Consider the following 20,050-nt stretch of genomic DNA (forward strand, 5'->3'; position numbering starts at 1 on the left):
CCAAACGGTATTGACGCGTACTTATAGCGGATTCCTCACAATACTCCATTGGGCCATGTGGAATGCTCTAACCAAGCAATTACTTCTAAAATTCTTTAGTGTGCTAGCTCCACAAGTTCATATACCGAGCTAATTCAGGTCAGTATCACGAACATCTTATCTCAGCCAAGATCCTCATGGCATTGATCCTCAGTCTGCTCGTAGACCTTCAGCTTGGCACTTAGCGATAGTTTCGCTCTCAAGCTAGGCCAGCCCATCACCTAGGCACAATTCTTTAATATAGCTAGGGCCTTCAAACTGTTCGGTCCATGCTTGCGACCCAAAACTTGCCTAGCTCGGCCGGTCCAAAGACTTCTGTTAGCTCAGCCGATCCAAGGACTTAGCTCAGCCCAACATTAAGATTGGTGTAGATTTAGCTCAGCTCAACTTAACAATAAGGTTGGTGGGTTTAGCTGAACACATTTGTTGGACACAAATTCTCATCTCACTATATTTTAAATTATTTTTATACTTCCTTTAAAATATTTGAAAGTCTTATATTTCAAATCATTTCAAATAAGATTATCATATAAAAGTTCGATCACAAATTGTGAGCGTCGTATGCTCACTATGTCTTTTCTTTTTCTCACCCAACCGTTAAAAAAACACAGACAAACGAAAATTCATTCAATTTATGTTGGATCAAATCATTTTCGTTCTTCGATTTTGAATCTCTCATTTCTCACGCAAATAGTGGCCTTTTTGTTGCCCATGATTTTGCTTCGAATCATCAAGAAACTGTAGCTGTATTTGATCCGTAGTTTCGCAATTTTGTATATATGTTCTCTTTGTATTGATTTTTGATCTATTCGTTAGGGTTTTACTTCGAAATTTCGATCCAATTGTGAAGGCTTGGTGGTTCGATCGTTGTCATGAATACTCGAGGACGATATCCGCCGGGGATCGGCGGTGGAGGTGGCCGCGGTGGGAGCCTAAACGTAAACCTTAATTTTCATCCGAGAAATTTTCAGCAACAGTATGTGCAGAGGGGTCCAATGCAGAACCATCATCAACAGTTTCAGAGCCAACAACAGCACCAGCAACACCAACAGCATCAGCAACCACAGTGGCTAAGGAGGAACCAATTGGGGGCGGAGTTGAGTGTTGACGAAGTTGAAAAGACCGTACAGTCGGAGGCTGTTGATTCCAGGTATAGTTGCGTTGATCTCCTCTGCACTTTTATGTTCTTTTACCCACCAAAAATAAAAAATAAATAAAGAGAAAAGATTGGTTTGAAGTTTCAAAATCAGTTTTATGAATTTAAAATCCGTGTTTTTTTAAGATTTGTAGTGATTTTTTTTTTAAATGCACCTGGAAAGGATAAATTTTATACAAAAAATTTTAAAGAATTCATTGAACAAATAACAAAATATAAAACTGAATTTTTTTTATTTTTTTATTTTTTTTTATTCAATGAATTTTTAAAAGTTTTTGCACAAATTTTGTACATTTTAAATAGATTAAGTGTATCTAAAAACTTAAAAAAAAGGGGGGGTAATTTAATAAGGTGGATTTGGTGATAGACCCCTCACTGTTTAATTTGTCTTTCGAAATGACAAGAATTATATAGGTATTTTCAAAACTCCTTAATATTTTAAAACTTGTTTCTTTTACTATATTACCCTCATATTTATTAGCTCTCCTATTAAGCTATCTTCACATTGTATTTTAGAGAAAAGTTTTATTTTAAATCATAGTAAACTTTACTCTGATTCACAGTAAAATTTTATATTGTTAAGCAAATCAACATGTTTTTAACCAGAGTAAAATTTTATTCTGATTCAGAGTAAAACTTTACTTTTAAAGTAAAGTTTTACTCTGAATTACTCTGAATCAGAGTAAAATTTACTATGATTCAAAGTAAAATTTTATATTGTTAAGCAAATCAATATGGTTTTAACCAGAGTAAAATTTTACTTTGAATCATAGTAAACTTTACTCTGATTTAGAGTAAAATTTTACTTTGAAAGTACAATTTTACTATGATCTAAGGAGAGTATCCACTTTGAATCGCACTAAGTGTCATGTATTAATAACCTTGTGTGTTTGGTTACTGAGAAAATCACAGAAACATAACAAGAAAACCAAATATAATTTGGTTGCTGAGAAAATCAACATGTTTTTTAACCAAAGTAAAATTTCAGAGTAAAGTTTACTATGATTCAAAGTAAAACTTTATATTTTTAAGCAAATCAACATTTTTTAACCAGAGTAAAATTTTACTCTGATTAGTAAAATTTCTGTGTGAAATTCTGATTAGGGAGATTCTTATCAGAGAGAAAGAAAGAGGGAGAAATCGAATAGATCATCCATTTTAATAGATCGATCATCCATTGAACAAGCTGAGTATGAACAGATCAATTCAAAAACTAGTAAAAACACAAATCTATATTACAAGGATATATAACCACAAAACACACAGATCAAAAACTAAATAAAAACATCCAAATATCAACATAATCATAATTTGATTGAGGTGGCCATTTCAGATAACACATCCAAATATCTCTCTATCTTTTGATTTCAAAGAATACATGTGTTCAACAACACTCATACACACAAATATATATATATATATATATATACATATATATTCAAAACTCAAATCTGTGTTTAAAAAAAATATCGCGTAATATACATACATACACTCACTTACTGATATATATACATATACACATGTATGTATGAGTCATATATACATACATACATGCACACACATATATATAAATACATACATACACATATACATAGGAAGAGCAAATCAACGGAGACGTCGCGGAGTTTGGCGTGTTTGCCGGAGAGAGCGGCGGAAGAGGATCGAACGTCGACGGGGTTAGCGAGGTCGACACAAGAGTTCCAGAGGTGGTAGCTGAGCTTCCAGATCTGAAACTTGAGGGAGTTAGAGAAGGGAGAGAGAGAGGAGAGAGAGAGGAGGTGGGGAGAGAGTGGGTGGAGAAGGTGGGAAAATTTAGTTGAGGGTATAATAGTCTAATAAAATATTTAAATAATAAATTTTGTCCTTTATGCAAGACTCTATAATTATGAGGGGGTTTAGAAAGTATAATTTTTTTCTTAGTCCTTCTAACAATGAAAGGAAGGTAAAGGGGGTTTATAGCCAAATTTCCCATTTAATAAACAATTATCACAAATTTATGATAAAATTTATAATTTTAATTAATAATTAATAATATTTATAATGTTTACTTCAAGCGCGTTAGAAAGCTTTACAATATATTATTTTCCGATGTATCAAAAAAAAAAAACTTTACAATATTGGTGTGATTTGCCCTAAAAAAAAATTTTTTTTTTATTAAAATATTAAAAAAATTTACCAAAAAAAAAAATGAATTGAACACTCATAAAACTGGTTTTGAAAACCCCAAAACCAAACAGATGATATTCACAATTCCCTTAGCCTCCCAAACTACTTTTTGTTTTGGTCATCCTGGCTCTTACTACCTGTAATTATTTGAACCATGATCATAATTCTTTAAGAGTTAATTGCTAGCTGTCACCATATTTTAGGGTTAGAGATGGAGTGAATTTGGATGGCTGTATGTCATGATGATTTCTTGGTCTGAACAAGATGGTTGAATGGTGTGAACCTTCAACTGGTTAGTTTGTGGGTGTAGACGGCTCTGAATCTTAGTCGGCAAAAGGCAATTTACCATATTTGTTTTAGTTTTCATACAAAATTGGCTGGTTTTATTGTGAGCCAATGGTTTTCTTTGTAACTTGGAAATTGTGAGGATTATGCTTTTCTCAGATCGTGGCTTTGTAGTACTTCAATGTGTCGTTTGTATAATAACCATGCTGTAGGTTGCTACATCACTGACATTGCAAGTTTTGATATTGTTAGTCATGTATGCTTCAACTTTGGAGTGTTGCAAATCTGCTTTGGTTATTATGTCATTTTAAAAAGTGATTGAGCATGTTGATGGGGGATTGCAAATTTGCAATGTGTTGGTTTTGGAATCCCCATTTTCATGTGTGCAGAGAGGACCTCACTCTAACCTTTAAAAGGCCATATCCCAAACATTGACTGCGGTTTCAGTTAAGGACATGCCGACCCCATTCGATGGGACTTAAGGCTTGGTTTGGTTTGGTTTGGTTCAGTTAAGGACATCAAAATGCATATTGCATATTCATTTTCTCGCTAAGGTGGTGAATCCATAAAATTATTGTAGCAATTATTTAACTTTACTTGATGAAATCCTAGCCTATTGAGGGAGCCAAAGCCTTGTTATCATATCATTTTTATGAACTGGAGATATATTTTATAAAAAAGGATTATCAAATATTTGTTAGTAATATGTGAAAAATAAAATCTTTATATGTGCATAATATGCATATAGAATCTAGATTTTTAGGAAGATAAAACATGGGGAAATACACACACATGTGTATTTATATAATAGAGATGGGGATGGGAAGAGTGTTGACACCTTTATGATAGATGAGAATTTCCATGAGTGTGTCTAACTTGAAGACTTGTTTTCAGAACAAGACAAGTGATTATTAGGCAGAAATAGCTTACATAAGCTGGAAAAAGCTGATTTCTAAAAGTTGGGTGAGGGGTGCTTTTGACTTCTGCTTTTGGATTATTAGCTTTTAATTTGCAATAAGCTACACCAAACAACGCCATAGGTCTTCCCAGAGCTTTGTCAAATGGCCCCTTTTGAAAAAAATTCCTTTTCTTGGGTCGGGATTAAATGGTAACCACCGATTTTCTTTAATAATTTTTTGGATCTAAAGATGCTTCAGCTGAGTTTAACTTTTGCTACATGATGACTACATTATTTGTTAGACCCTGTCTTTTTTTCTTCTTATCAGAATATATTGTTTGTCAGTGTGCCTAAAATGTGACCTCAACTGTTGTTTTTCTTCGTTTTTTTCTTAGTTCACAAGATTGGAAGGCAAGGTTAAAGATTCCACCAGCTGATACTCGGTACAGGACTGAGGTATGGTTATGAATGATATGGTTGCATGCATGCTTTGATTTGTCATCAGAATAATGTTTTTTTAAATCCTTGTTTAGGGTTTTCCTGAATGTATGCGCAATATATTCTTTCTCCAGTACTGTTAGGATTATTGTGTCTTTGCATTTCACACCATTTGAGGTTCTTTTATTAAATATCTTAGCTTTTAGCTGGAATGACTTGTAAATTCATTGTGTTCAAGGTTGTGTTAAAAGTTCAAAACCTAAATCCCCTGTCAATTGCATTAAACCCCTTTATGTTGCTTTGTGAAAATAGTAAATCGAAAGAACTCCATGAGTGCTGTCCCATGACCTCTGCAGTTCTAGGAAGTATCTCAACTGAATAGTTCATTTTGATGAGTCATTTTATTAGCAGCTATCCAGTAATTAGGTGTTTTGGTATTAGTGGGCTGGTCTCTTAGGTAGGTAGATTGCATGTGTTATGGTATTAGTTGGTTTCCTAGGTAGTTATCCAATTTTTTGTATTTAAAAATGTTGCCAAACAATGAAAATGTAGGCCGGATATTTTTGTATTGACTTCTTTGTAAAGTATTGGAGGTTTGGTTCTCCTCGAATTGAACCAACATGAGGTCTTTCCCATTGAAGTGGGTCTTCTTCTCTCTATTTCTTCTTGGCCCCGTTTGTTTTCAGAGATAAAATGTAAGCGATTGATAGTGAGGGAATTAGTAAAATTGTGTTTATTTTAATGATAGTTGTTAGTGTGGCGATTGTTAAATTATTTTTATATAAAATAATAAAACAAATAAAATTATGATTTTTACTTAACAAAAAATATAAAATCATTAAACATTAATGTTAAAAAAAAATGCCCAACATGTAAAAAAAAAAAATGCGTTGACCGGCCGTACGTCCCGGCAGATGACCGGTCACTCAGTAAGCCGACGGACTATTTTTCTAATATCACCTCTTCGCCCAGACTAATAATCCGCTCGCCCAAGGCCTATCCTAAGCCGAGCATACTATCAATCCGGACGACCACACACAAACAAACATGAGCTAAGCTCACTGTTCATCTATCACAGTCCACTCCAAACTGTGATGGCGGAAAACAGATGGGGCCCTTTAGTTTTTCTTCTATAATCTATTTTTAAAAAATATGGATCAGGGTGCTTTTTCGAACATTGGCTTGGGCAAGGATTTAGTTCTTACTAAGGCCTCGTTTGGGAACAGGCTAATTTAGTAACTTTTTGGCTATTTGGCTAAAAAAGTAGGTAAAAAAAACTTATATGTTTGGGATGACTTTTTGGCTAATTACGAAAAGATATGCAAAAAGTAGAGAGAAAAGAGAATCTTTGACTTTTTGGTATGAGTTGTTGGCTTTTTAGCTAAAAGGGTAACTTTTTGACTTTTTAGCTAAAAAGGTAAGTCCCCAAACGGGGCCTAAGTTTATGTGGTATTTGCTCTCTTTCAAATCCATACTCTAAGTTTGCCATATTTTACTAGTTACCAGCTTTTTGGGGAAAGAGAAGGGTTACATATGACAGCCACAATGAGCTTACTGTTTTATGGTGTGTCACACTTGAAGTTATGACTGCTCACAAGGATGTCTTTTCGTGTATGCTTGCCATATGTTGCTAATATAAGATATTTTATTTAAGTATAGTATGTATTTGACAGCCACAGTGAGGAAAATTATTAGCGTTGAGAATTGCACATGTTATATATTTAACAGCTTTTATTTGGATATTTTATTGGTACGTTCTAAATTGATCTTTGTGGCCTCTGAATTTATAGTCTTGACATGTGACCATCTGAGGGTTAATAAAGTATACTTGAAGGTGTTGATATTTGATCATCAGTGTTGATAAAGTGTATTTAGAGGTGTTGATATTTTACCGTGTACTGAACTGAGTCATGCATGCAGACACATGGAGATCTGTTATATTAATTATATTTATTCTTTAATTTGTTTGTTGATAAAACAAATTCTATTTATTCTTAAAAGTGATGAGGCATACTTATTGTTTCTGATGATAAGTACTGATGGGGCATACTTATTGTTCCCATGTAATCGTTGGACTTGGAATTTCATGTTGGGGAGATGTAGCCATATTTTATGACATTAACTTTAGTCCTGATTAGCAATTTCTCATTTTTTTTCCCCAGGATGTGACAGCCACTAAAGGAAATGAATTCGAAGATTATTTTCTAAAGCGCGACCTACTGATGGGAATATATGAGAAAGGGTTTGAAAGACCATCTCCTATTCAGGAGGAAAGTATTCCAATTGCTCTAACTGGAAGTGATATTCTTGCGAGGGCTAAAAATGGAACTGGAAAAACTGCTGCCTTTTGCATTCCTGCCTTAGAGAAAATTGATCAAGATAACAATGTTATTCAAGGTTTTAATCTCAACCATTTGGTTGCATTTATGGATGTGGAACGTATTTGATCTCAATGCTGCTTACAGTAATATTTTAGTATAAAATATTTATCGTTGGTGTGGTTGCATACTTTAAGGGCATGTGACTGGAAATATCTCCTTCCAAATACCAACTCTTCTTTAATTCTGGAAGAGAGTTTTTAGGTAATGCCAACTAGAACTACATATTTTCAGGAGCTAATATTGGATTTGGAGAATACTCGCAAAAAAAAACAGATGGATGTGGAAGATGAATACAATTCGTTGCATCTGGAAAAAATGATTAACTCAAATATCCCTTTGATGGTCATCAGAGCACAATTACCAATATGTGCACCCCGGTGTGTTTGAGGACTAAGAAAGGATAATTTTCTGATGAGTTACCAGGCGAGTATATTTTTGGCCACCTTAAAGTTGTTGTCCTGTAAATTCTGATTATGAAAAACAAGCTTTTAGGTATGATGAGTAATTGATTGGCTTTCTAAACTTGTGGATTTTCAAGTCAGGAATTGATTAATTGCAGATCATGCATCTATTGAGGCTCCTGATACTTGATTTAGTATCATATTCTTCTGTAACTGCACCTAAATAGACACAGACTACAGTACATATTTGATTTTGCTTTGTTCACATTTTAGTTTGTGTTCTTATTGTGCTTTTAGCTGAGTTGTGTCTTTTACTGCAGTTGTTATACTTGTTCCAACAAGAGAATTGGCTCTGCAGACATCCCAAGTTTGTAAGGAGCTTGGGAAGTACTTGAATATTCAGGTCATGGTTACCACCGGTGGAACCAGCTTAAAAGAAGACATAATGCGTTTGTATCAACCTGTTCATCTGCTCGTTGGAACTCCTGGAAGAATACTAGATCTTGCGAAAAAGGGTGTTTGCATTTTGAAAGATTGCTCCATGCTTGTCATGGATGAGGTACAATATATCATCTTTTAATTTTATCAATTTCATCTAACTATTAACTTTGTGTGTTGGTAACCCTAGTTTACTTTCTGCCTTTGTTTGGCAAAAGAATGTTTGAGTGAAAAGGTTTTGGGCATCTGAGGAAGGGAGAAATGGTTTAATGTGACTAAGAAATTGTAATTTAGTATGGTAGAATTGTTGTGGCATTCCTCTTGTTGTATATATAATTTTTATCGTCAAATATTGTTTTGTTGCAAAAATTAAGATCATTTTAATCTCGAATGGTTATGGGATATGATTTATAGCACTGTTTAGCAATTTTCTGTGGACTTAGCTAAACCGCCAGAATTTGCGGGGAGTTTATCGCTTTATGCTTTCACTTTGTAGAACAAAATTTTATGGAAAACATTTTCTTTGCTGTTTGAGGATTTTGACATGTATCTTGTATTAGTGAAGATCTAAAGCCATGCCTTTTTTGTGTCCTCAATTTTTTATGCTCATTAAAGTTGGCTTGTGTAGAATATATATATTGCGTATATAGTGGATTTGAGCTCTAAGAAGTTTGTGATTATCTGATTGTATTATTTGTTATGATCTGCTTGGTTATAACATTTAAAATGGAATAATCTAACGGCATGTGGATTCATGTATTTTCAGGCTGATAAACTGTTGTCTCCAGAGTTCCGTCCATCATTGGATCAGCTGATTCATTTTTTACCTGTGAATCGACAAATTTTGATGTTTTCAGCCACATTTCCTGTTACAGTTAAGGATTTTAAAGATAGATATCTGCATAGGCCCTATGTTATCAACCTAATGGATGAGCTCACTCTCAAGGGTATTACACAATTTTATGCTTTTGTTGAAGAAAGACAGAAAGTCCACTGCCTAAACACTCTTTTCTCAAAGGTTTGACCTGACACATGCAAATTTATTATTTTTTTTTTTTCTCCATGGATATAACTTGATGTTGCTAGCTACCTATAAAAAGTAAAAATCTTAATTTTGCTATCTACAGCTTCAAATCAACCAATCAATCATTTTCTGCAATTCGGTGAATCGAGTAGAACTACTGGCCAAGAAAATTACAGAACTTGGTTATTCTTGCTTCTACATTCATGCAAAGATGCTTCAAGATCACCGCAACAGAGTATTTCATGATTTTCGTAACGGTGCCTGCAGGAATCTTGTTTGTACAGGTATGTTATTTTATTTTATTTTATTTTTTTACACTTAGTTCTGTAACAATGGATTTTAGTTTTAACCTGAAAACTTTGGTACCCCTGTTTGCTCAACAACCCTGGATATTTATTTATCTCTTTAATACACGAATTGATTTGAAGTATGAGAAAAAGATGCCAGAGCATTTGACTTGATTGCTATTCTTGTTCTTAAGAATCGTTTTGTTGACCTGGTTGTACGAGGCTTTGAGATTTTAGGAGGGAATAATGTTACCTGTGTCAAAAGAGATTGGACCACGCCGGCGAATTCTTTTTTTCGGTGGTCGGTCTTTTGGACTGGAGGAGTCGTCGGTGAATGCAATTGGGCGTCGGAGCATATCGATTGTTGAGAGGGGTCAGGGCCTTAGAAGAGCTATAGTGTTGATTGGCTATGAAGTATGTTGGATTGTGGCAAAAATGCAGGTGGCCTCTTCGGATCCAGGAACTTTCAGGTTTTGGGACACCTTAGTGGGGGCAGCCGTAGTGTCACAGTTTGGGTTCGTGGAGAGGCAGAGGGTGGTTCTTCGTTCCAAATAGTGGTGGCGGTGGGGAAGCGAAGGGACCAGATTTTCATTCCGATGTCCGATTTTGGTGATGGATGGGGGGATGTGGCACTAGTTATTGACGGTTTTGGGTTAGGGGATGGTTGGTTGCGGCGACTTTGTGGCGTGCAGGGGCAGGCGCCGCCTACATCTAGGCCAGCGGCAGTGGCACATCATGGTGTGTCGGGCGTGGTCAAGGCTGTTCATACGCTGGTGGAGGTCGAGCGGTTTCGAATTCTGGATAGATCGTTGGTGGGCCATCTTTGGGAGATGGGTGGGAAAGGACTGAGCTTTGCGACTATGTCTGACTGGGTCCATCGATGGTGGCAGGCTTCGGGGCAGGTGGAGGTGCGACCGCTTAGTGATCAGGCATTTCTGTTTGTTCTGCCTACTAGAAGCGAAGCGGAGGTTCTTATGCATCGGCGATAGGTCGTTGATGGCCGTCATTTGGTGTTGGATTGGTGGACTCCTCTGACCCTTGCTGCTTCATTTGGCTGATGTTGAAGCCGGCGAAGCGGGTTTGGGTTCGAGTGATGGGTTTGCTGCTCCATCTTCGTGGGGAGGAGGTTTATCGAGTGCTCGGCGACCAGTGTGGCGGCTTCGTGCAGACGAATGCGTCATCGGCGGATCTAGGTTCCCTTCGTCTCTGTGTGAGAGGATCAGAGAGTATACCATCGGTTGTTTCCATCCGGTGGGGCTAGTGGCAGTACTCATTGTTGGTATGGGAGGAGGTCGGGCCGATGGTTGAATCTGTCGCTCCGGTCGTGGTGTCGGGTGCTAACCATCGCACGAATATGGAAGGGCGAGATTCATGGCGTCTGGTTCGTAGATTCGCGAAGAGTGTGGGGGTGATGGAATATCTACAAAGATTTTGGGGGGCAACTCAATTCTAGGGTTCATCAAGGTCAGTTTAGGCTTCAAACCCAGTTGCGTAGCAAATTGGGTTCAAAGCGAGTTTTTCATGGGAGACAGTTGGGCCTGGACAAGGCCCAGAGGGCTATGGGAGGTTCAATAGGCCAGCAACGGTGGGCCACAGTTATTTCTATACCAGACGTGGGCCTAGTTTGCGCGGAGCCCTGTGTGGGCCAACACGAGAGTGTTTTAAGTCCAAAGGGAAGAGATTTAGCTTAACCCATGCCAATATAAATCAACCCAGATCTTAATCGGGTTTTTGCGTCACTTCGTGACAGGTTTGAGCCTCGTTGGACTAACAATGGCTTGGGTGCCTCGTCAGAGGACGCGCAAGCTCAGGAGAGGGGTTCCGGTAGTCGATCAGTGAGCCTACAGTCGTCGACTAAGTCTGTCAATGCTAATTCCCAGTCGCATTATGATGGTTCTGTGGCGAAGGAGCAAATCCAGGAGGTAAGGGCCTGTCAGGAGAGACGACAGCTGGTGGGGAGTGTGGACGACGCTCGCTAGGCAACCATGACCGACGAACTGGCGTTGGTCGTCCGACCTGACGTGGTGTGTGTTGGGGAACAGGTGGGGCATGTTGTGGCTAAGAAGGTTGCTTATGAAACAAAAGGGGTTTTTCAGGAGGGTGAGATCCCGACCTCAGAGGAGGTATCGCAATGGGTCCTTTCCCGTATTAAGGAGGTTAGTAAATTTCTGGGTGCTTCTTTTGAAGGCCATGAGGCTGAGGCACTCAAGTTGTTCACTGCAATTGAGTCCTCTTGGAAAGGGGGTGACCAGGGCGCAAAGGAAGCACAAGTGGTAGGCCCAAAGGATAAAGGGGGTACGGGAGTTAAGGAGGCTAGAGTGTTCTGTCAATTACGACCGACGCCTTCCGAGGGAGGAGAGCAAATTGAGGAAGGTGCCTGGTGGTCTACTTCTGTTGCCATGCGTTTGAAAATTTTGACTTGAAATGTGCAGGGCTTGAATGAGAAAGGAAAGCGGACAGTAGTTAAGTCCGTATTGCAGAGTGCTAAGGGGGATGTGATGTGTCTGCAAGAAACCAAAATGGAGGTGGTTGGGGTAGAGATCGTCCGGTACCTTTGGGGTGGGAGGCATGTGGAATGGGCTTTTCAACCCGCTGTAGGGGTGGCTGGTGGTGTCCTTTGTTGGGAAAGTAGGGTAGTGGTGAAGGAGAGGGAAGAGGTGGGGGATTTTTCCTTGTCTTGTGTATTTCGGTGCATTGAGGATGATTATCAGTAGGCATTTATTGTGGTTTATGGCCCTGTTCGAGGATCGGAGAGGCATGCTTTCTGGGAGGAATTGCAGGATATTGCGTTCCGATGGGGGGTGCCTTGGTGTGTGGCAAGTGATTTTAATGTGGTGAGGAGTCTGGCGAAGAACGCAGGAGGAAGTTAGGTGTTAGGGTCCATGAGGGCTTTTTCTTCCTTCATTGACAAGTTGGAGCTAGTGGACTTGCCTTTGCAGGGGGGGTTATACTTGGTCTGGCGGCCGAGCAAGTTCTCGGATTGATAGATTCTTGGTTTCTAGGGATTGGGAGGAGCATTTTTCTTGGATGCTTCAGTTGAGGTTGCCTCGGCCAATTTCTGATCATTGGTCACTTTTGTTGGATAGTGGGGGTGTTCGGCGGGGGCCGTTGCCATTTCATTTTGAGAATATGTCGTTACAAACAGAGGGCTTCTTACAGAGAGTGGGGGCTTGGTGGGGGAGTTATCATGGGAGAGGGACGCCAAGCTATAGATTGGCTTAGAAATTGAAACTTCTTAAGGCTGATCTGAAAAAGTGGAATGTAGAGGTTTTTGGTCGTGTAGAGGCTCAAAAGGCGAACATTTTGTCAGTTATGTCGGGGTTGGATGAGAAGGAAGCCAAGGGGGGTCTTTCTGAGGAAGATGTGGTTTGTAGGGATGCGGCTTGAGTGGAATATACGAGGATGGCTCGAATGGAGGAGGTTAGTTTTCGACAGAAATCTAGGTGCTTGTGGCTAAAAGATGGGGATCGAAATACAAAAATTTTCCACCACATGGCGAATGCTCATCGACATGTAAATCAGATCGGGAAGCTCCAGGTGAATTGGGTGGTGCTATCGTCCGAAGAGGCCATCAGGGAGGGTATTGTAGGGTTCTACCAGTCTATTTTTTGTGATGAGGGATAGGGTTGGAGGCCACGACCGAATGGAGTGGTCTTTGATTCTATTTTTGAGGTGGATGGCTTGTTGCTGGAGCAACCTTTTACGAAGGAGGAGTTCTTGGGGGCATTAAGGAGTATGCTTGGGGACAAGGCGCTGGGCCTGGATGGTTTTTCTATTGGTTTTCTTCAGCATTGTTGTGGGGTGGTGAACGGGGAGGTGTTGGCTATGTTTGACCAATTTCATCAGACGGATCAGTTTGAGAGAAGTCTGAATGCTACGTTCATAGCCCTAATCGCTAAGAAGGAAGGTCCAGAGGATATTCGCGACTTTCGGCCCATCAGTTTACTGGGTAGTGTTTACAAGTTATTGGCCAAGGTTTTGGCTAATCGTCTTCGGGGTGTGTTGGAGGGGGTGGTGTCGAAGTCTCAAAATGCTTTTGTGGGTGGGCGGCAGATTTTGGATGCTGTTCTTGTAGCAAATGAGCGTGTGGATTCGCGGCTTCGACAGGGTAAAGGGGATTATTTGCAAGTTGGATATTGAGAAGGCCTATGATAATGTCAATTAGTAGTTTCTGCTGTATGTGTTGGAGAGGATGGGCTTTGGGGAGCGGTGGAGGAGGTGGATACATTTTTGTATTTCTACTGTTCGAATGTCTGTTTTGGTTAATGGGACCCTGGCGGGTTTCTTTCCTACTTGGTAGGGTTTACAACAACGTGACCCTTTGTCTCTACTTTTATTTATTCTGGTTATGGAGGCTTTGAGCCAGCTGCTTTGTACGGTGGTTCGTGGTGGTTTGTTGTTGGGTTTTGCAGTAGGGGTGGAGTCTGATCCTTTGGTGGTATCTCATCTCTTCTATGTGGATGATGATTTGATTTTTTGTGATGCAGATGCGGTTCAGGTAGGCCATTTGCGGTGTGTATTGCTATGTTTTGAGGCAGTTTCTGGGCTTCGGGTTAATTTGTCCAAATCATAATTGATTCCGGTGGGTGAGGTGGCTTGTCTTCCGGTGTTAGCGGCTGTTTTGGGTTGTAAGGTGGCCAGGTTACCAATTTCGTATTTGAGTCTTCCTTTGGGAGCTACCTTAAAGGAGTCAAGGGTGTGGGATAGGGTGCAGCGGTGGTTGGCAGGACGGAAGCAATAGTACCTGTCAAAAGGGGGGCGGCTTACTTTGATTAAGAGTGTTCTTTCTAGTATTCCGACGTACTTCTTGTCCGTGCATGTGTTGCCTCTGGCGGTGGCCAAGCGGGTGGAGAAGCTTCAGCGAGATTTCTTGTGGGGTAAGGGCAGGGGTGAGTCTCCTTATCATTTGGTGGATTGGGCAAAAGTTAGCATTCCAGAGGACCACGGGGGTTTGGGTGTTCGAAGATTGGCGGCATTTAATCGGGCTCTATTGGGGAAGTGGTTGTGGCGTTTTGTGGAGGAAAGGGAGTGATTATGGAGGCAAGTGATTGTGGCTAAGTATGGGGTGGAGAGGGGGGGTTGCTGTTCAAAGCCGGTGCCAGTGGTTCATTCCCATGGTCGTGGGTTGTGGAAAGGAATTTGGTTGGGGAGAGGGGATTTTTGGGTGAGGGTTCGATTTAGAGTGGTGGTAGGGGATACAGTTCGTTTTTGGCTGGATCAGTGGTGTGGTGGGGAGTTGTTGGCTGTTATGTTCCCGCTTATTTATGCCATTGCAGTTGATAGGGAGGAGATTGTTGCTTCAGTGAGGGGGAGGCAGGGGCAGTCAATTGTTTGGAATGTTCTTCTTTGCCGGGATGTGCAAGATTAGGAGCTCGACCAATTGATGGATCTTTTGGGCTTCTTATATGGGTTGCCGCAAGGGAGGGAAGGGGTGGATTCTGTAGCGTGGGATGTTCGATGGTTTAAAGGAATTTCTCTGTGTCTTCATTTTATAGGGCACTTGTAGGGGATGCTATTGGTGGGTTTCCTTGGCAGGAGGTCTGGGCGTCGGGTTCTCCAATGAAGGTGGCTTTTTTCGTTTGGACAGCTGCTTTGGATCATATTCTTATTATTGATAATTTGATTTGACGACAACATGTGTTGGTCAATTGGTGTTGTATGTGTTGTAGGGATGCAGAAATGGTGGATCACTTGCTTCTTCATTGTCCGTTTGCATCTAGGCTTTGGAATTTTGTTGTTGCTTTGTTTGGTTTGGTGTGGGTGCAACTGGCCTCTGTGTTAGACGTATTACAAAGTTTGGGGGAGGGGGGGTGGGCTCGGGTGGGAAAGAGGCGCAGAAAGACTTGGGTGCTTTCTTCCCATTGTTTGCCTTAGTTGGTTTGGTTGGAACAGAATAGGCGCGTGTTTCAGGATGAGTGTCATTCCGTTTCATGGTTAGAAAGTAGATTATTGTTGGTGTTGCATGGTTGGGTTAAGGGTACAGTCAATCCAAATGTTTTGGTTTTTGTTTATTTTGTGGAAGATTTGATTCGTTAGTTAGTTTTTTCGGCCTTTTGTAGGTCTCAATTATGTATTCTTTGCATCGTCTTGATGCTTTCTAATAAAGGTTGGTTATTTATCAAAAAAAAAAAAAAAACAATGGATAGTGTAATAATGATGGTTGTTTAGATGTGTTAAAACACACAAGGTCCATTAGAATTTATTGGTTTACTGTTGCCATTCTCGTAAGTTTATATGTTTTGTATTTGTTCACGATGGAGGTTTTTAGGTGACCATAATTATTGTGTATAGTTTGTTTTAAATATTTGAGTACTTTGGGGGGAGTTGTATCTGCATGTCAGTGTTTTGATTTTTGTTTAACTTGCTTGATTATATTTTTGCCACTCACAAGTTTGTATAGGGAATTGCTAACCTTTGTAGAGCTAACCATGATGTCATTATCTTATATGTCAATTTGAATTTATCAATTATTGATTTCTCTTTGGCTGGTTTGTTTGTTAGCGTATAATATTATATATATAACCTTATCTTGTGGGAAAATTCTATGGTACACACCCCATATGCACCCCTAGTTATGACCTTTGTGGTTTTTTGTGACATTATTTTGGTTATGACCTAAGAGCTCTTTGTTATGTGGTATTTGGTTATAAATCATTTTTATTTTATTTTTAGTTATGACTCTTATAGGATTGAATTATGAGTTATGACCTTTGTGGTAATCAAATCCACAAATGTCGTAATTTGCATATGGTACACCCTATCTTGTGACAGACCCTAATGGGGTTATTAGTGATGATGGGGATTGATCATACTCTCTCTCTCTCTCTCTCATTTTTGATTGAGATTATTATGCTCATTATTCTTTGAGATGGAACTGCAGATCTGTTTACAAGGGGGATAGACATTCAAGCAGTCAATGTTGTGATTAATTTTGATTTTCCTAAGAATTCAGAAACTTATCTGCACAGGGTAAGTTGGAGACAAATTTCCTATGAAGAATATTTGTGTGCATTTGTGTTATTCTTATGCATTTTCATGTCACTTGTAGGTCGGTCGATCTGGGAGGTTTGGACACCTTGGGCTAGCAGTGAATTTGATCACTTATGAGGACCGTTTCAACTTGTATATATACTGTTCCTTTGCATGAGTATAGAAGTTCCCCCCCCCCCCCCCCCTCTCTTCTTTCTCTCTTTCTCTTTTGCAATTGTGTCTCCGTATTAATTTAGTTTCTTTTACTCTTTTCAACAGGTATAGGATTGAGCAAGAACTTGGAACTGAGATTAAACAAATTCCTCCACATATAGATCAGGGTATTTACTGCCGGTGACCGGTGTAAAAATGGTGAGTGATTTCAATGTTCACAATGCTTGTCAGTTTATTACTTCTGTATGGAACTTCCCATATAGTTTATGTTCTCAATGTAAAGAAAATTATATTAAAGATACCGCAAGAAGTGGTGCTCTTCTTTATAAGGTGAATATTACCATTTGCAACTAGGCATGCTTGCTTATTCTCATTGAGGATCCTTAAATTTTATTGCTTTTTTGTTGTATTAACCAGTTCAATACTTAGTCTGTAATGGTATTATGGTTACTTTAGGATTTTTATATAAACCCTTCATGTTGCATCTTTTATTAATTTTAATTTGCCACTGATCGAAGTATGGAATGCCTGATTGTTGTATTGTACATTCAGGATTGACTCTTTTTGTGAAGAAATTGGTGCAGTATTGGAATGAGTTTAGCACTATCTGATGAACATTGTATTATAAGAAATTCAAGAGTGGAGGCGTATGTTGTCAGTCTCTAATCATCCAAATAATTGATGATTTTTTGTGAATAATGTGTTGATTGTGTATGAAGTATATGGTGGTTGATTGTTAACATGTGGTTGAACCCTTATTTATGATTAGTGTTTTATAGAAGATAAAGAGATTTCATTAATGAAGTAGAAGCTATATTTTTCTTTTCCTTCTACAATCTCTAAACAAATCCAAGATCCAAATGCATTCCAAGGGTTGCTAATTTCATAATCCATACTGACACGAGTGATTTTATAGGACCCTGGATTGAATCATGAGTTTCTTGATTTTGTCTGACATGAGTGATGTATCAATTTGCTGAGTGTGACCTTATTTGATTTGTGTGCCTGATTTTTAGGATTGATGGGGCTGATGATTCAAGACGGGTACGTAACTCAGCATCAGAGAGTGCACTCTGCAAATGAGGCTGGTTTCATGAAAGGCTTCTGTTGGTTCTACAGATTCCAAATACTTGGAGCGCTTTTCTTAGATTTCTGGCTTTTCATAGTCCTGAAACTCACACAGGACCCGGAGATTTCTAGAGTGGCATATAGTCCCAGATTGATGCTGGGTTCACTTAACAGTTGCCTTTGATTTCATTAACCAACTGGTCTGGTAAAATATTCACGGTTTACTGGTTTGTTGCTGCTGAATAGTACGTATATGCTTTGAGCATGAAATTCATGCCCTTCTTCCTTGTTCACTTTTCTAATTCTATCCCTGTATTTTGATGTCGGAAGCATCAATTTATGGTTGATCTTTTACAATTCTGGATGGTTCTATGATTTGACATGCGTGAGCTTTGAGCTGTTGCATATTCAATTTACCACAACTGGACTGAGTAATTAAATGCTATTATTTACTTTGTTGTCTGTTGGCAATATGCTTAGACATTGTAACATTCCTGAAGTTGGGTAGGCTTGATGGGAATACATTTGAGTTTGATCAATAATATGATGGGCTTTTAGGCAATTTCTTTGCGCAGGCAGTGGTGTTGGGAAGCCTTGGAGAGAATTTTTACTGCTGATTTGGGAGCTTTTTTTTTTTTTTTTTTTTTTTTTTTTGTAATATTGAAAACTGGATCCATAAACCTAGGCCGGTCTTAGTTGAGCAAGTAAGATGCAGGAATGCTAATTCACGTTACGTTTGGTATGTTACTTAGCGATTGTGACTCAGTAAGGGAGGTCCGGATGCTTAGTCTTTGGTCAATTGGGTTTTGTTATGTCATTGATGAAATAATTTTATGTTTTAGGATAAGATGTTCCTTTACTGAGTGTTATATTCGGATTCGACTAGCTTCTCAGTCCCTTTTGTCTTTTCTTACTGATTGTTAAAAGGATTAATTTTTTTAATTAAAAAAAGACAATCGGTCCATAAATTCAAATCTAAATTTTGTTTGTCTAAAAGTTCACGTGTTAAAACATTTTGTCTATGAAGACATGTTTAGACGAAATGGCCAAAATTTTCATATTTTACGTGCTTTTTTATTCACGCTTTTATCTATTCAAAACCCCTTTTTTTTTTGAACATTTCCTCCTCTCTCTACTCTTTCTCTACCAGATATATTTCTCAATAACAGTTCAACACCCTAGATCGATCTCTCTCTTTCTCTCTCTCTCTCTCTCTCTCTCTCTCTCTCTCTCTCTCTCATATCTTCGGCTCGCCATCGCCGCTGTTGTTGCCTTCTCCATCATTGCCTCAATTCACCACCACCACCATCTCCTCAGATCGTCGTTGTCTCCATCATCGGATTAGATCGCCGTCACCGTCTCCATCATCGTTTCCTCTTCTTCTCTATTCTCCAACCACCACCAACATTCCTCATTGTCGCTACCGCCGTCTCCATCATCATTTTAGATTGCCTCAGGTCTGAAATCAACCGATATGGTGACGGAGAAGAAGAGAGGTCATCGCTAAAACCATACCGCTAAACATCTTTCCTCTGTCACTATAGAGTCGCTAACAATCCCAGATCTGAGACAAAGCTGCCTTCAAATTGATTGTTGAAGGACTTGGGCTTAGAGCAACTACGCTGGTGAAGAGAGAATCAATATGGGAGCAAGGTGGAGTGTAATCGTAAGGTGTGGAGGAGCTGAGACCTTGGAAGCTCTGTCTTCCATAGCAATTTCACTGTAAACCTTCTCTCTGCCTCTCACTGGCCCTTCCTTGAAGGGTAATTTTGTCAGATCTGATTCAGTTTCGACATCAATTTGAATATTGGAAGGAAAATTCATGGATGATTTTGGTATGTTGAACGGAGATTTTGGGTTCAGACCCCAAGGCAAATCGGCTCCCATGAGAGCTCTTGAAATTTGGAGTGATCTGTTCAAATTTGGGTGATCTGTTGAAATTTGAGTGTGTGTGGGTGATCGTTTCAAATTTGAGTGTGTGTGGGTGATCTGTTGAAATTTGGGATAATCCGTTGAAATTTGAGTGTATGGGTGATATGTAGGTGATCTAATGAAGTATATTTATATTATATTTTTTTTTTTTTGGAGTTGTTCTCCAGTAAGTTTTGCAGTTGTTTTTGGCCTTGAACACTGTTGAAATCCAGTAGTATTATTTATTTTCCTTATTACACGCACACAAGCATATAAGCTCTCTAATGTCATGTGTTTTTTTATATGGGTAATGTTAGAGATGCGAGACATTTGATCATTTATTTAGTAGAAAATTTGGGGTCAATATCATTTTATATATATATATATATATATATTTTTTCTTTGTATATATTAG

At 39.0% G+C, this 20,050-nt stretch overlaps 1 protein-coding gene across 1 annotated transcript; it reads left to right on the forward strand.

Annotated features, from left to right (window-relative positions):
- Nucleotides 1-429: 429 nt before the first annotated feature.
- LOC114261798 (DEAD-box ATP-dependent RNA helicase 8) lies at nucleotides 430-18,176 on the forward strand. The gene is made up of 10 exons (XM_028202116.2): nucleotides 430-1,189; nucleotides 4,940-5,000; nucleotides 7,145-7,379; nucleotides 8,085-8,323; nucleotides 8,969-9,220; nucleotides 9,330-9,510; nucleotides 16,394-16,482; nucleotides 16,562-16,635; nucleotides 16,762-16,854; nucleotides 17,673-18,176. The coding sequence occupies exons 1-9, from the start codon at nucleotides 912-914 to the stop codon at nucleotides 16,838-16,840; spliced, it is 1,488 nt and encodes a 495-aa protein (XP_028057917.1). The 5' UTR covers nucleotides 430-911; the 3' UTR covers nucleotides 16,841-16,854; nucleotides 17,673-18,176.
- Nucleotides 18,177-20,050: the final 1,874 nt, after the last annotated feature.

This window comes from Camellia sinensis, chromosome 5 (genome assembly GCF_055761805.1).
Source record: "Camellia sinensis isolate YWXY chromosome 5, ASM5576180v1, whole genome shotgun sequence".
Classification (NCBI taxonomy): domain Eukaryota; kingdom Viridiplantae; phylum Streptophyta; class Magnoliopsida; order Ericales; family Theaceae; genus Camellia; species Camellia sinensis.

What these genes read in the sequence shown, in the direction of transcription:
- LOC114261798 (XM_028202116.2), top strand. Translation starts at nt 912, where the DNA reads ATGAATACTCGAGGACGATATCCGCCGGGGATCGGCGGTGGAGGTGGC. An exon ending in ATACTCGGTACAGGACTGAG is followed by an intron (nt 5,001 to 7,144) that starts GTATGGTTATGA and finishes TTTTTTCCCCAG; the next exon opens with GATGTGACAGCCACTAAAGG. An exon ending in CAGAAACTTATCTGCACAGG is followed by an intron (nt 16,483 to 16,561) that starts GTAAGTTGGAGA and finishes TGTCACTTGTAG; the next exon opens with GTCGGTCGATCTGGGAGGTT.